We start from the raw sequence: 17,179 nt of genomic DNA on the forward strand, positions 1-17,179 counted from the left end.
TGCCTTCATGTACCTGCAGTTATGTCCACTCCCACTGCACAAAGCACAGATAATTAGTTTAATTAATCTTCATGACTGGTTCCAAAATTTAGTAGCTTTTCTTGCTGTTCTCTGAATTAGCTTTAAATTGATGTCTGAGAACTCAAACATCTGTTTAGTATGTTGTAAGTGCTGTCAAAATTTTTAAACTTTATTGCAAAGCATTTAATGTACTTTACAGGAAAACGTGATTATGAAATATAAGTTATACATTATTATAGGATTTCAATGGACACCCCATTCACATAGGTGAATGAAGTGTGATGGCAAAGAAAATACTGAGTTTTTAAGTACAAGTAATTGACAATATAGGTTTTCTGATAATTTTAAGCTCTTCATATATATATATTTATATATACAAACATATGCATACACAAGTACATGTAAAGTGTGCTGCTGCAAACAAGGAGTCTATAATTGATGAAGAAAGATTTATTTTTTAAGGGAAAAAAAAAAGAAAATTCTTTGATATATCAATTAAGTTTCTACAATAAAAGCAGAGAAGAAAGAAGAGGGAAGCTAGAAACTAGAACACAGGGAGGATTTTCTAGGATCTGTTACATGAGGGGTTTTTTTTGGTTGCAGTGTAAGCTGTCTTGGGTTGTGTAATATTCTTTGCAAAGAAAAATCATCCTTACAGAGAGAAAAACACACTGAGCATAGGTGCTATAACTGAAAAACCCTTCTGGTATTATCATAAGCCATATTTCTTTAGCTGAAGATGTCAAGACACCTTTGTAACACCTCATGATAGATCTAGACTGCCAGTCTAATTTGCTACCGCTTCTCTCTTCTTATTTTGCTGAAGAAAAAATTCAACTCCTTGCTTTAAAAAAAAAATAATAATAATAATAAAATATATATATATATGTAGAGCATGGTTCAGGGGTTAAAAACACTGCCCAGATGTAGCAGAGCAAATGGAATGGAATAACTGATTCTCCAGTGCTACAAGTAAAAAGTACAGAGGGCCTAAGCAACAGTAGCACTTCAAGAATGCGTTCAGTAAAATCTGATTTTTATACTGCTAAACCTTTAGAAGTAAAGTATATTTTTCACAGTAGGTAAGAAATTCCAGAAACATAAGTACTACCTTGAGTAATTATTGTTAATTAACTAGCAATGAGGCACTATTTCCAAATGTGACATTTAAAGCACATAATGTGATTGTGAATATTCACAAAGATAATTAAGTTCATCTGCTTCAAGTCCTTGATTTCAGCACATCTGAAAACACCTCTTAAACTATCATTAGACCTGTAATCAAGTATTTTGTTGCTCAGGAAAATTGGATACCTTTGCTTACCTGCTAATATAGGGATATGTGTTCAAACGCAAGTACATGGCTTTTGTTAAGAAACTCTCCTCCAGGCAAAAGCTGAGGAAAAAAAAAAACAAAAACACCACTAATTCTGTTTGTTTTCTCAGAAGAGACAGTTAAAAATAAATTCCTCCTACCATCAGATGGAAACAAAAAAATCACTGAGTTTCCTTAATTGAACACAGGGTGACAAGACTGACATGAGGGATATCGTTCAAAGGTGTTCATCAGCCAGCCAAGGGTACTGCTGCTGTGCATGCTATGGATACTACCCACAGTAGGTTGTATACCCATTCCTTCCATCTTGTTTACAGTGAAGTCAAATTCATTACAAAAAGAAAATTTCAACCAAATTAAAGGGATGAGATACAATGTATAATGTAAAAATGTGGGAGAAAAAAAAAAAAAAAAAGATGCATTGACACGATTCTGTTGAGGGAAAAAAGTTATAACCATTACCATCTCCAGAGAAGGAAGGAGACTTTGATCATCAACATTGTTCTTAGTCCTGATCAAGACTTCTTGGAGAAATAAACCCTGAAAATAGGAAAAAAACTGACCCCAAGAACAGGGTGTCAAAACTGTCATGCCTTGGTATTTTATCCATTATTCTTTTAAGTATAAAGAGAGCTTCTTTCCACCAGAAAAGAGGTTAATGTGCTCCAAGATGGAGAAAAAAACAGTTAGGCAGCATTCTAAAGTACAGTAGATCAAGTTTACTCTATTGCTCTCCAATTATTTGACATAGAGGAGTTTTAATCAGTCAAAATAACAGTGTGAATAATTACATGCTGTAAGGATGTCCTACTGGTCTGCATCTCTCAACCCAGTTTGACTAGCTGTTTTATGCTATCCCTGAAAAGCCTCTGCTGATGAGAGTTTTGTCACGAATTATCTTTGGAGAGAAAAATGAGGTGAAATCTTTCTAAAAAAAGAAAAAAAAAATCAAATGTTCTGAAAGTGCATAGTGGCAAGAAACTCCTGACCTTGTCTAAAAGACAGAGCCAGCTACTGTTTGGCAGCGTCAGTGCACCATTAGACCTCACTCAGGAGTACATCATCTTCCAAAAAAGCCGTGGTCCTTTTGTCATCAGTGAAAGGACAATACCTGACCCCAAACAGCGCAAACATCTCAGACTCTCAGTTCCAGGTTTGGGAAGAACTTCCTCGAGAGACCTTACTCACTATTAGTGAATAGACTACGTCAGCTTATGGAATTATTTGCTTTACTGCTTCTTACAGAACTTGTTTAGAAATTGCTTATAAAGAACTGGCTTAGCATAAGTAACTTAGGCCGCAAGCTGTGAACTTCTGAACTTCTTGCCTTGTTAAGCTAAAAAGGGCCCCAGAATTTGTTCAAGCAAAAGATAAAGGAGCTTTTGATCATCAACAGGAGCTACATCCCTAGAGATAAGTAAAGGAATGGAACAGAACATCTAAAAGACGACAAGAAACAGAAGAATGTTTTGTTTATTGCCAATGACTTATTCTTTTTCCCCAGCTGCAGATGGAAAATAGCAACTGAAGGTCAGGACTTTGATTCATGTCTACACTAGTCAGTAAAAGAAAAACAACTACCCATAGAGATAAGATATGGCCCACCTGAAAAAAATGAAGGGATCCCATGAAGAATGGGAAGACCCCAGACTCTTTTTTTGTAATTGTCCCTAATTGACATGCAAGGGGTGGGAATCTTATATTTTAAGGGTACAATTGCCCAAACTTGTCTTTATTCTAGGTCCCCCTTCCGAAGGCACCCAGCTCATGCTGCTTTCTATGCTGTACCTTATAAATAAATCATTTATTTCAGAATTTCTGGAATCCATGGCTGAGTCTGCTTCAGAAAACTTAGGGAAAAGAAACCTACTTAACAACACCTTCCCCAATATCTGTTTTGTTAAACTGTAAATCAACTGAGAAAGCAAAAAAAAAAAAAAAAAAAGTTTAGAAAGTCTCTGGAGATGAACAGTGAGAATTACAACCATGTTGCTCAACCCCTACTAAAGACACAAGTTCAGATAAAAGTGATGTTCAACCAAACTAGTCAATAAAATCACAGATGTTGGAACAAGTGCTCAAGGCGTCTTTCAGAAAAAAAAAATATACTTATCCAAAAAAAGAAATTCAGTGGAGGAGTAAAACAGTATAGATCTTTCTTGTCCCTCTCTTTGTTCTGTGTAAGAACACCAAAAATACTGCTGAAACACTTTCTTACAGCCAAAATTCAGTAGTAGTCACTTTTGAAAAGTTTCATGAGAACTACTTCTGTTCCCCATATAAAAAGGTCAGCAGAATAAAACGGGCCATGGGGAGGTTACGTTACACCAACACTACCAAACGTGAAAGGTTAGCCCTAAAGCAAGCCAGGCTGCCAAAGAGTCATTAGTTAAATGCCAACTGCTACGGTACATGTCCTCAAAGCTACTGCAGATTTTAATCCCCCCCCAGAGCAGCTGGGCACTCTCCGAGGGGCACTGCTTTTTAGAACAACACAACCAGGGAATAGAAGGAATAAATAAGAGGCAAAACTATGTTGTTAGTGTTGTTCTATTTTATCTGTGTAAGTATGACAAGATAATGCCTTTTGACAGTTCAGGGGAATAAACATATATGTTTCTGATGCTCATCACTGAACATACAGAAAAATTAAGAAGAAAATGACATTTTAAAACATGTTTTTCAAATGAATCCATCTGCCCTACAGAGATAGTATGAAGGAATTAGATAATATACTTCATTACTGAACATGTAGATTACCCATGTTATCTTCTCAAACCATTTTAAAATCCAAAATCAGTATTCTCTGAATTATTGCAGAGTTTTGTACTAACGCAGCCTAGAATTTAACACCCTCTGTACTAGGCAGTCCCAATGAAACATCAGAAATTCTCAGCCAAAATATCAAATAACAGTTACAGGAACAATTGAGGCAAATCAGGCCAAACAATAAGATTCATACAGAGACTTTATCTGATATTTTAGTCCCCTGTACCAATCAATCCTTTTTAGCTAATTCCCACTACTTGCTTACCAAATGCTGGAAAATAAGGCAAGATGCCAAGGGAAGAAAAAACAAAAGAAAGAAAAAAAAAGAGAACTATACATATATTTTATTATTATTTACACTCAGAAGACAGGCAACCTTTACATTACAAGCAAAGCTCACAAAAAGGCGATTTGTAAATAAGTATGTATATCTGGTAGAGGATACTTAAAATCATTGGTTACCAGTGAGTCTGTCCTTCTCAACAGTGAAGTGTCTCTGCCACCAATTGCCACCTTTTAACATAGTGTGTTTTTTATTGTGCAGAAAGATTCTGGGATAATCACACCTGATGCAAATCACAAATTCCCCATAAACCATTGACTCTAAGGAAGCTCCACATACAGATCACATTTTCAGCCAGCTAAAAGTCATGAGTGTGACTAGTTTTTCTGTGCCTACAAAATAGAAATTGTACACACATGCTGGGCAGACAGTGCAAGAGAAGTAACGTCCCACACACACCAAAATAAAGGGAAGAATTCACACCTACTTTGCAGTTAACCTTTAAGTGTTCCGTGACTAATCATTGTAATATGGCTAACCCTGTGGATATACCTCAAATGGTAAGTTCCTGAAATATTAAGAAAGTTACAGTGTACTTATAAATCAGTTAGTGATTTTTAAGCTATGGTTTGTTGTACAATATGAAAAATCATAATTATTTAGCAGAAGGTGAAGCAGAGTATGGCAAGGACACTTAAATCCTTGATCCAGTTGTATACTATGCTTACTAAAATTTGGCTTGAGAAAAAGAATACACCATCATTTACTTCAGCTAAATTACTTACTTCATAGACAGTATTAGGTATATTTGGGATGCCATGGTTAAAGCAGAGCAGTTTGATGCACATATTCAAGTAATTCAAGAGAAACCAATATATAATGACAGGTAGCTATTAAGAACTACTTTAAAAACACTAAATTTTCTACGGCTGAACCTATGTGGGAGAAGAATAATAAGGCATAAATTTGGCAGTTTCTCATCAACTTCATAGTGTAATAGCAGTGTGTTACTCATGACATAAAAATGTTCAGAACACCTAAAAGCACAATCACAGTAGGGTTACTAGTAGTTAGTATTTGTGCCCAAAAAACACTTAATCAATACCTAACCAGCAGGCAAAGGAGAAGAACTTCAAATGTACTGCAACTTCCCAGAAGGTGATTAGCTAAATTACTATAGCCATTTATTACACAATCTGATTTTCCCTTCACCTCTATGTATCATATTCATTAGCATCAATCACTTCCCCAAGTCGCATACATTTATATTCTGTTAAAGGGGAGATTTCTCATGTTAAACACCTCAATTTCAAACTTGTAGCACTTTGGAGGCAATCTGCTTTAAGGGTCCTTAATTACTACAGGTAACTAACGACTGGATAGATATAAGGACAAAAATGTATCCCACAGATACTTGCATTCCACAGATTTTGAAAATCCACTACTAGAGTAAGAAACACTGTTCTATTCAGAACATAAGTACAGTCTTAGTAACTGCACTTCCCAGCATCTGAAACACTGTATACCTATTTGCTGTTGACCTACAACCTATTTTTGAAAAGAGAAGGGAGAAAAACAACACTGATCAGCTCCTAAGATGTTGGGTTTTCTTTTTCCTTAAGCTTCAGTTAAACGGTGGCTGTTCAAAACATATCTATTTGTACTGTACCTCAATATTATCATATTTTTAATACAAAATTGTAAATCAGTTAAGGCCATTCATGTGCTTTGCAGTGTTACATTGATATATGTACATATATAAAATCACCTAACCACCTCTTCTATTCATGCAGTCAATAAAACAAATAAGCACAAACACAACAAACAAAAAGGAGCAATTTAAGCTGCCTTGTTCATGCACATTATCCATGGGATGCACAACTGGCAGTACTTGTGCGATAGCACAGAGTGACACGTTGCTACCACAGTTCTAGAAATAATAGCAAACAGTTGTAGCTACAAGACAAATTCTGTCCCATCCCCAACAGTAACCAGGTAGCTTTCTTATTTTAAGAAGTAGTTATTGCAGCCTTATTGCCCACACTGATTTGAAGTAATATGTAAGTAAGAGCAACAGAATACACTTAGTGATTTAGAACAGCTATCTGAAAACCTTTAATAGATCTTGCATTCATTTATCAGTGAGCCTGGGTAAGTAACATTTTCTTCACAATTCTTAGTTTTTTTCATTATTCCCAAGGCCATTTGGAATATAAATAATTAACCAAAGAAAAATCCTAGGCTATGGAACATATACATGTACTCTTAAACCCACCGATGCCAGTGACATAACCCAGTCTGAAACATGAGCAGAACTAGGTATTTAAGAAAATAAACTATTAATTTATGTCAAGCAGCTATGTGTTTTGCTGGCAACGAGGACATTCATAACCAGTACTATTTCAATACTAGCAAGCAGAGTAAGACTGAACTACCTAATTAATTTTAATTTCTTTTGCATTGTTAACATAGCAGTAGCTTCAACATATCTGCCAAGCTTTAACATGTTTGTAATGACTATATCATCCCTAACCACCTGCATCTCTAACTGCCACCCTTTCCATAGAGAACCAGCTGTGCTCCTTCCTCAGCATACAACAATATACAATCCCAGCCACTAGTCACAATGTTCAGAATAAGAAAAATTATTTTAATGAGGAAATTATAATATGGAAAAAGACGAGATGACTAGAGAACAGGACCAATTCCAAAATCTGACTTCAGGAAGAGAGGTGTTACACAGTTGGCACATGCATAATGTACAAGCACGTGTAATCTTTACTATCTGTCATGCCCAATACCTTTAATCAATTACCCAACTGAAACATTTGAGAAAGGTAGAACTTTCTACAACTACATTTTAAGATGTGTTCTAGAAGAAAATCAGCAGTTTTGTTTACATTAATAAATCAATAAAAAGCCTCCACAAGCACATTGAAGATAAAGCTCAGTCCTAATATCCCAACCAGCAGGTCAACCATGTGCATACTGGAAGACATCAAACACAGCTCCAGACTGACCACAAAATGCTTTTTCTTCGAAAAGGGACAATTACTGCAATGAAACATGAGACGTTTGATAAAGGATGGTAAGCCATTAGTTTCACAGTAGTGAAGCAAGTCCTCTAAAGAACAAGGGTATTTTTAATGTTTCTTTCTTCTTTAATGTAAAGGGAATCTATAACTAACAGTTGTCCTTATAGCATAAATATAGAGCAAATGTCATTAAAAATCTTTCTACCGGGCTTCATCTAAAGATCAAGTGTCAAAAATCTTTGATAGATTCACTGATATTATGACCTTAAAGATGCAGCTATTTCACACATGCTAAAAATAAAATTTGCTTTAAAAAAGCAAGGACATGAACATACTGAAAAGAATAGAAACTTCAGGGAAATTGTTTCTACTCCTGATGCTGGCTGAATCTTACACAAGTCATGTCTCTATAGAACCTGAAATAGTAGAGCAAAGCTTCTCAAAAATTTGTTTCCTTGACAACATCGGCAGACCAAGAGAGGTAAGAAATTGAAGTCGTAAGATGCCTTGTAGCTTTGTTAGCAGATTTAAAATATACATGTATATATATCTGTATATGAGATGCATCTAGAAAACTAGACTTCTAGAAAAGAAGCAAAGTTAGACTGAGTTAGACTGGTGTTATTTACATTTTTAAACAGTAAAAATATTCAGCATTTCTCAACTGTAAAAAAAAAAAAAAAGGAGATATATTCCCATAATATATTACAGTCACTTAAGAAGTTAAAACTACTCTAGCTCATTGTTTTCCAAGCATCAAAATCTTGACTTTTTTACCAGCAATCTTACTGAAGCATCCAGAATGGAGTAACAGCACCACACATTTCTCCCATCTCATTCTAACGTGACACTGCTCACCAGCTGCCCACACAGGTTCTATGCATAATTGGAGGGCTTCATTTATGACATTATCAGTTAAGCTTCATTAGATACACTATTTCATTGACAGCTCTAGCCCTGATTTTTTCTTCCCTAGTAGGCTGGCTGTGCTGGGGGGAGGACGGGGTCCTGGTGGACAGCAGTATGACCATGAGCCAGCACTGTGTCCTTGTGGCCAAGAAGGCCAATGGCATCCTGGGATGTATTATAAGGGGGATGATTAGTAGGCTGAGAGAGGTTCTCCTTCCCCTCTCCTCTGCCCAGGTGAGACCACATCTGGAATTTTGTGTCCAGTTCTGGGCCCCTCAGTTCAAGAAGCACAGGGAACTGCTGGAGAAAGTCCAGCGCAGGGAAACAAAGATGATTAAGGAAGTGGAGCATCTCCCTTATGAGGAAAGGCTGAGGGAGCTGGGTCTCTTTAGTTTGGAGAAGAGGAGACTGAGGGGCAACCTCATTAATGTTTATAAATACATAAAGGGTGAGTGTCAGGAGGATGGAGCCAGGCTCTTCTCGGTGACAACCAATGATAAGACAAGGAGTAATGGGTTCAAACTGGAACACAAGAGGTTCCACTTAAATATGAGAAGAAATGTCTTCTCAGTGAGGGTAACAGAACACTGGAACAGGCTGCCCAGAGGGGTTGTGGAGTCTCCTACTCTGGAGACATTCAAAACCCACCTGGACACGTTCCTGTGTAACCTCATCTAAGTGTTCCTGCTCCAGCAGGGAGATTGGACTAGATGATCTATTGAGATCCCTTCCAATCCCTGACATTCTGTGATTCTGTGATTTCTCTGCCACAGGTTACTTCAGAGACACTGAGTAAAGAGCTGGAAGAGTTCTCAGTAGAAAGGAAGGGCAGAACTCAGTCATTCGGGACTGATAGTTTCTAAGAAAAAAGTCAGATAAACAATATTCTTGATACTTCTGTAGGTAACGACACAAGTAACCAAAACTCTTTTCAGGTAACAAGAGGAAATAGAATCCTTTCTTCCACATCATTGGTAAGTATATAGAAAAGTCACTCTCCATCTTTCTGGATTTCTGCAGAGAGGTTTGTGAAATAAGACTGCCCAAACAGCCATGTTCTCTGTGCATCTCACGTGTGGCCAATTTGTCCTTATTGGTCAACGTCAACCACCTTTCACAGAGGTCTCAGTATTTTTCCCTCAAGATTTAATCAAGCTAAGCAGCTGAATAAAAGCGAAAGACACTGCAGAAGTCCTGAAGCAGAAATTGAATCACAGAATCATAGAATCACAGAATCACAGAATGTCGGGGATTGAAATGGACCTCAAAAGATCATCTAGTCCAGTCCCCCCACCAGAGCAGGAACACCCAGATGAGGCTACACAGGAATGTGTCCAGGCGGGTTTCGAACATCTCCAGAGTAGGAGACTACTGAAGAGGATCTACAGCCAGCTTCAGGATACAGCCACGCTCCATTAACTTTACCACTATTGGGAGAACTTTAATTTCTGAATTTTTCTTTAAACTATTCCCAGTTTTGTTGGGAAACATAGGTATGTTAGCTGTGTCACAAAATATCCATCTCCTCCCCCTCTTCTCCCCATAGCCACATTCTGTAACGCGGCCATAAAAATGCTTTGCAATACTACTCTAGTATTCTTTAAGGAGATCCTAATTCAGCAGACATTTCCAAGTGTAAAGAAAAACTAATGCCCTTACAGAACTGAAAACCTACCCCAGAAGCTGAGAGGTTCACTGCATTTTTGCCACTTTTTTTTTTTTTATGTCAGTTTTCACACAAGTGTTAAGATAAATTCCAGTCCAAAGCAGCACTGAATTTAGTTCTTGTCAGTGAAGAAGGAACAAAACCAATGGCCTATCAAACCGTATAGAGATCAGGATGGTGCCATTTATACTCAAAGAAACATATTTCTTTGAAAAAATCATTTCAGGCAAAAGAGTGTGTCAACTACTGAGAACATAATAAAAATTATACAAGTCATCTCCAGCTGTGGATTGTGAGAAAGTTAACAAAGGCATTACAAGGATTTCTGTTTCCTTGACAACAACATTGTTGGAAACAAGAAAATAATTTTAAAAATACCTCTCTATGTAGCAGTCATCTCTAAACATATCTAGGTATTAACATACTGAATGTGGAACAACCCTCACCCGCACATACTTTTCAGATGAAAAGACTAAAATTCACCACCTTCGTGAACTGTTCTTTGCCAACTTGTGCTAATGGCTTTTGCAGAACAATGGTGTAAGAGCTGGCGATTACATCCTGACCCCTATTATCATCTACGCATAAGCACAGTCAGAAGCTTTCATTGATGGTCAAGCACATTCCTCCCTGCATGATGTTCCTTTTCTTACAAAACAAGCATTATGGAGGACACTTCTCATTGAAGCCTATGAAACCATTTTGTTAGAAAAAGATCAAGGTACATAAAGAATCCCTTTCAGCACTTAGGAAACTGGTATTACTATGCATATATCTATTAAATAATAATTGTACTGCTGTCTTAATAATCAGCAAGCTTAAAGTCCTTGCAAAAAAAATACACATAGCTCTAAATAGACACAGGAAGGTCAGAACAAGGCATGTAAAGAAAAATCAGCTTCAGTATTTCAGAGTAGCCTATTTAGTAGCCTCTTCAACAATAGCCTCTTCAACAAGAAAATGACAGTTCTTTTCTCACACTTCTAGGTAGGCAGCACACAATCTCCAGAATATGAGCATCTCCTTGCCACTTCCAAGGTAATGAGAACTTTTGGTTAGTTTTAAAATACAGTATTAAAAGTGTACTAATATCAGAGAGGTCTTCTTTTAAAACATTTCAGTTAAAGTGGAATATACATATTAAATAGGATGACTCCCCAAATTCTCATCTTCTGCATCAGCTACAGTTAAAGGAGCATTGCCACAATTAGATTTTAAAAATTAATCTAAGAATTGCAATACTTGGGAGCAGCAGCACATTACCCAATATCACATAGGGAACAGTTTGAATCTAGCCTAGCAGTGATAGTGCTATCACCACCTGACAGCTATGCATGAGTTTATAGGAGATATGCTGGCAGCTTCAATTCATTCCTTCATAAACAGACATGTATGTGACCAAACAACAAGAAACACTGCCTATTTCAAGAAAATTGTGTACAGAATGGTTGAAAACAGAAACATTAGTTTGCTAGGAAAAGGCATGGTAAGGGCAGTATCTATGGAATCTGTATTGCTACCATTGCTGCTATGCACATTACACGGATGAACGGAGGCTACCATTTTCCATCACTTTCAGTCAAATACAAAATGATCAACCATAAGAAATTCCTGCAATATACCATGTTATCTTTCTCCTGACAAACACATAACCACAAAACAAGAAAATATTCTGAAAATATGAATAAAAATGGTGTTTCTTGAAGTACTTGATATACTCCAGGAAGCAAAATGTGTACATTAAATTTGACCAGTATGAGTCATACACCACTCTAGATTAAATGATCACAAGAGAGTCTCACAACACTGGACAAGTATCTGGAAGAGACCTCTTGAGGCAGCAAGTTACAAAGATGAACTGCTTTGGAGCTCAGAAATCCCTGGACTTGAAAACAAGCAAAGACCGCAAGATGACTTAAAGGCACCTTTGACTTGTTCTTTCTCTGGTCATCTGCTTACAGACACTACTAGAGACTGACCACTGGGCTCAACAGAGCCTTGGTCTGAACCCGTACAGCTATCCTTGTGTTCTTAATCATGAGAAGTAGGCAACACCCCTGTTCAACAGGCTGACATTATTAAATTGATTTTTAAAACTTCTGCTTTCCTTGTATAGATTCAGCTATGACTAAACGGAGATACAGTTCAACTGGGCAAGTAGGGAAAAAAATGTGTAAGAAAAACTTCCAACAATGTGTCACAATACAAGTCATCCCAAAGTGCTATTAATATACATTTTGCATACCAAAGAATCACAGTACTTTCTTGCCTTGATCTTGTTCATCGGTGGAGGGTGAAAGTGCTGAAAATGAAGAAATACTTTGGAACAAATAGAATACCTGCTGTGATGCTCTAAATAGAAAACCAGGAACACAAAATTAGAAGTTTAGAGATGATTATATAAAGATGTTACCTTGAGTTAATTTTAAGACAAAATAGGAAATACAGAATAATGCTACGAGAGGCTTGAAGTTATGAAGAATTGTTAAGAAGCTAAGTCAAGCATAAGTAACTAGTGAAAATGTTTACAGCTCTGTGGCTCTATGCAATTACAAGGTCTTCCAAATAAAAGAGACTGACAATGTGAATGCTGTATAGCTATTTCTGCAGTTGGTAACCATGGCTTTCAAGAGACAACTTTTTACCTATCCTGCTACCTAAGGTAAACAGCTGTATTCAATGGTAACCTGGGATTTCAGATTCTATACGCAGGGTTCTAAACCAGAAATACCTAAACAAGGTCTGATGTTCTGAATGTGTTGTATATCCACACTACAGAAAACACACAACTTTAATAACAGTGCTGAATCTCAAAATTTATGCAAAAAATAGTAGACAAGATACTACAATCATAAACACTATTTCAGTGTTTAAGTAGGCAAAACTAAAAATGGCAGTAGTAGCCGAAATTTCATTTACAGCAGCTATTCAAACAGAAGGCAGAGAAAAAGTGTTACCAAAGAAAACAAATTTAATCACTTCAGACAAACATGTTTCACAATCCTTAAAATACAGTTAAACTAGAAATATAAGCCACTGGTAATACAGTAATAGTGAAGAAGAGCAGTGCCACGGTATGAGCTTCCCTAACTTGAATCAGGGTTCCTTCCCCTTTCTCCAGCTACCAAGGCTGGAAGTATTATCAGCTCCCCTTTCAAAGGGGAAGCTCAAAATCCTAAGAAAATAGAGGGTGAAAGACATACCAAAGCCTAAATCTAAGCACTTTTTTCCCCATTCCTAACAGATTTAAAATATAGTGTGAAACAGTCTTCTCTTAATGCTCATGGAGGCACACAATGAAGTCTTTCAGTCTGTAGGGGCAGAGTTTAGTCACTGTCCCTTTCCAAGATGCTGGGGAGCCCCATCTGCTGGTAGAAGGGATTCTCTAAAGAATTACACCACTGAGCCGATAACTGATGGGTTTTTTTTCAACAGCACCACTAGATAACTGTTTGGGTTATTTAAAATGCAGCCACAGAGAAAAAAATTAAGAGCAAATACTTCTAGTAAAAAATATTAAAACCTCTGAAATTATGCATTTCTTCCTAAATACACAAGGTATCTATAAAAACTGCTTCAAACGACCTCTCCTGACACTAAGCTGTTCTTCAGTCAACACAAACTGAAAACATCAACTTATTTTTTGCAGATTTTAGTACGACTTACACTGATTCATACAAAAGATGGTAAAGTGCACATTGGTTAACCTTGGAGAACATAAAAGGAAGACTGTTTTTTTGCCCTGATTTAAACAGGATACATACACACAGTTTAAAAGTAAGGAACCACATAATCAGTTCTACGTATACATTTTAGATATATTCCTGTGCAACACAGACAATTTAGTCAGAGTAATTTAGATGGGACTAAAGAAATAAAACCCACTAAATGAGGATAACTAAGCCAAATATTTATTCCTTCTCCATGCCATTAAATTAAATTAAAAAAAAAAAAAAAAATCCTTCCCCAGAAAGGTAATTATTTGTGATGAAAAATTTGGAAGGAAAATATTTAAGCACATAGGAACAGATAACAGCTGCAAAATGGTTTGGCTAAATACTGCAAAAATTACATACAACTATAGACCTTTTGACTTAAGCACAACTTAAACTATCACAGTCAGATCTGCTTAGACAGAAACCTCAGTTCTGAGAAATCTCCACTAATATTGGGCTCTTCAAAAGATGTCTTAATGTATAAGCTGCATGTAAGGACTGAATCCAAGATATTTACACATTAAAATATTCAGTCACAGTTATTCACTGAAAGTACAGAGTTTGGAGGCTTTGGATTGCCTGCTCTTTCTGATCATACAGGGATTTTAGGCTCCTAACTGTGCTTTGCGTTTTATCTGAATCAGATGTCCAAAGTAAATAGTTCAAACATCCCGAGTGCCTGCATATTCCCATTAAAGGGAAAGAGGACAGGTTTCCACTGCCTGGATTTGCACTAGCAATTCCAACCAGGTGTTTTTGGAAGAAACAACAGAAAAGGGAAACTGTACAGGATTGGCTGGGAAAAAAAACAAAAGGTACATCTGCCTCTGCATTTGCAATCACTTGCTTCATGGAGAACTTCAGGCAACGGCAGACAGCCCAAAAATCCCCAGAAGACAAACTACTGCTGTCACAGTCACTAGGGGTGCCTGCGCTCGTGACTCTGGAAAGTGACATCACTTTGGTGACACGGAGTCAATCCCCGATCGCAGCGCGCCCCCTGCCGGCCCGAAGCGGACGCGCGGGAAAGGCCCACGACAGAGACGCTGCTGCTCCTATCGCGACAGACTGCGACTGCACCGGGGACAAACCACCCCCAGAACCCTTCACAGGTGTGGCACTACGGGCCATCTTCCAAAATAAGGGAGTGTGTTTTAATATACTCTGGAGCAGTTCCATGATAATTAATGTTTTAGATTAGCACACTCTGAAGCTTCGCCAACATTGACACATAATATTTATATTGAATTTCCGTGGTTTGTGGCACTTAAAACAATTGGATTCCTTCAAAAAACAGCTTAATTGTTAAAGACTGCTTCCAATCAGGGACTATTAATGCTGCTTTAGAAAACAAATTAATCTTTCTTTCTGCTTAGAAGACAAAACAGACAGGCTATTATTTCCATTTTTAAATAATTTTACATTGCAATGACAACTTTCATTTTAGATTGTTTTACCAAATTTAACACATACATAGTTTCACTCATTAGTAAAAAGAGGCTCTGGGACAGTTATCAAACATTAAGTATATGGTGTGACAGTTTAAGACAAAAAGTCAAATTCAGACAAATTTTGTACAATCCAAATTTAAATTGCTGCTCACCAAAAACCATCAGCACACTTTGCATACCTTAGCCTTTTCCTTCTAAGTCTGTTCTTCAAGTAGCAGGCAAAATTTAACATATTCAATATATTAAAGAACACTTGCAAAGAAAAACAAAGGTATTTTTTTCCTCAATTTAATCTTTAAGACAAAGACGTAAAAAAAGCCTTGGAAATATGATGAAGGGAGAATTACCCACAGTTCAAATGATTCAGACTTTGATGGTGTGATAGGTTATGCTGACTACAGAACCAGTGAAGTTATTATAACTTAAGAGAATAAAAGATAAGTAATTGAGAGCAGTAAATTTTATTGATGCTATACATCAATGATTGCTCCACAAAGCATCTCGTTTTACATTACCTTGATTGTTTTATCCATAGAAGCAGAGAGAAGCATGTGGCTTTGTTCTCGCACAGGACACCACTGGATTTCATTAACAGGGCCGCTGTGTTTTGGCATGTAAAATATTAAGCTTTTGGGAACTTCAGTTAATTTATATTTGGATCCCAAATATGGCTTAATTAATTCAGAGATCTTTCTCGAAGTCTGCTCTCCTGATACGTCTAGATTAACACCATAGTCTGAGCTATCTCTCTGATCAGGTTCTTTTTTTTCAGGCATGCTGGAGTTTTCTTGACGCAACCTTTTAGGGATATATGGTCTAATTCCTTTTATGGCACCAGTACTGTCTTTATGTATTCTCTTCTGGGAAACAGCGTTTCCAGAGTTTGTTGAAAAGCTTGATGTCTGTTCATAGTTTTTGTAGGACACACATAACGCAGTATGGCCAGAGTACGCTCTCCTACAATAAGGAGATGTCAAATCAGTGTTATTATTCTGTGCATAATGCTCAGGTGGATCTTCACCAACAGCGCTTGTGCCAGAACTGCCAGTGTTCTCAGTAGGATGCATTTCATATGTAGATTTTGTACCCGAACTACCAGGTGCAAAGTACTGAACATGATCCACAGAAGAACTTAGAAGGCTTGATTGTCTGCTGGAAGAATTGGGGACTTCAGTCTTTTCAGTTTCTGCCTCAGAGTCTGAATCATCATAAGCGACCAGTGATGAACTCATGGCTAGACACAGCAAACTCCAGAAATCTCAGTGCTGGAATCCTCCAAACTACAACCTACAATAAAGAACTGATTATTCAAAGCACAATTTATTTCAGAGTCTACAGTCTGAGTAACTCAAGGATTTAAATATGCTTTTCTTAAACAAAATCCGTAACTTCAATTCCTGTTTATTAATGGAATTTATTCTTCTATTATAACACATCTGTACATTCAATTATGCAACACCATTTGTCTCCAAGCACTTTGCATACATTTTTAATGTACTGCAGAGAAGCATTTGCATACCACAAAACAATGAAAATTAGTATGAAAAGGAAAACAAACTTGCAACATTAAGTACTGCAAATCACTTTAACCTTACTTGCAGTAGCAATTAGCCACAAACACAAGAGAGGGTAATTAATTACGCAGTGTTTGGGTAGGTATATTAACAAGAATAGAAATCCCACAACTATTTTGAAGTCAGTCTAACAATATCTATTTCTTAACACTACAGATGACTTGAAAGAATTATGAAGGGGTTCAACTGGCAACTAAAAAAATAAATATATTTTTGACCCATTCAGCAGTCTTGCAGCATGAGGAAATTTTCCAACTCTTTCCACAGAACAAGTTCCACATAGCCTTTAGTTTTACAGAACAGGCTTGTGCCAGAAGCTACCCTGAATGCACTGTTTGCATTTACTTACAGAAAAATAAGAGCACAGATGCATTTTTTACTGTATAATAAACTTTTTCAAAGCGTTTGTGAGAAAGAAA

At 36.9% G+C, this 17,179-nt stretch overlaps 1 protein-coding gene across 3 annotated transcripts in view; it reads right to left on the reverse strand.

The window, feature by feature from the left end:
• The window catches only part of WDR25 (WD repeat domain 25), a 65,353-nt gene that overhangs the window by 46,202 nt on the left and 1,972 nt on the right, over positions 1–17,179 (reverse strand). For all 3 annotated transcript variants that reach the window (XM_065063482.1, XM_065063484.1, XM_065063483.1), the window contains exon 2: positions 15,702–16,473. In XM_065063482.1, the coding sequence (XP_064919554.1) occupies positions 15,702–16,418 (717 nt within the window). In that variant the 5' untranslated portion in view covers positions 16,419–16,473. The remainder of the gene's footprint in view (positions 1–15,701; positions 16,474–17,179) is intronic.

This window comes from Columba livia, chromosome 5 (genome assembly GCF_036013475.1).
Source record: "Columba livia isolate bColLiv1 breed racing homer chromosome 5, bColLiv1.pat.W.v2, whole genome shotgun sequence".
Taxonomy (NCBI): domain Eukaryota; kingdom Metazoa; phylum Chordata; class Aves; order Columbiformes; family Columbidae; genus Columba; species Columba livia.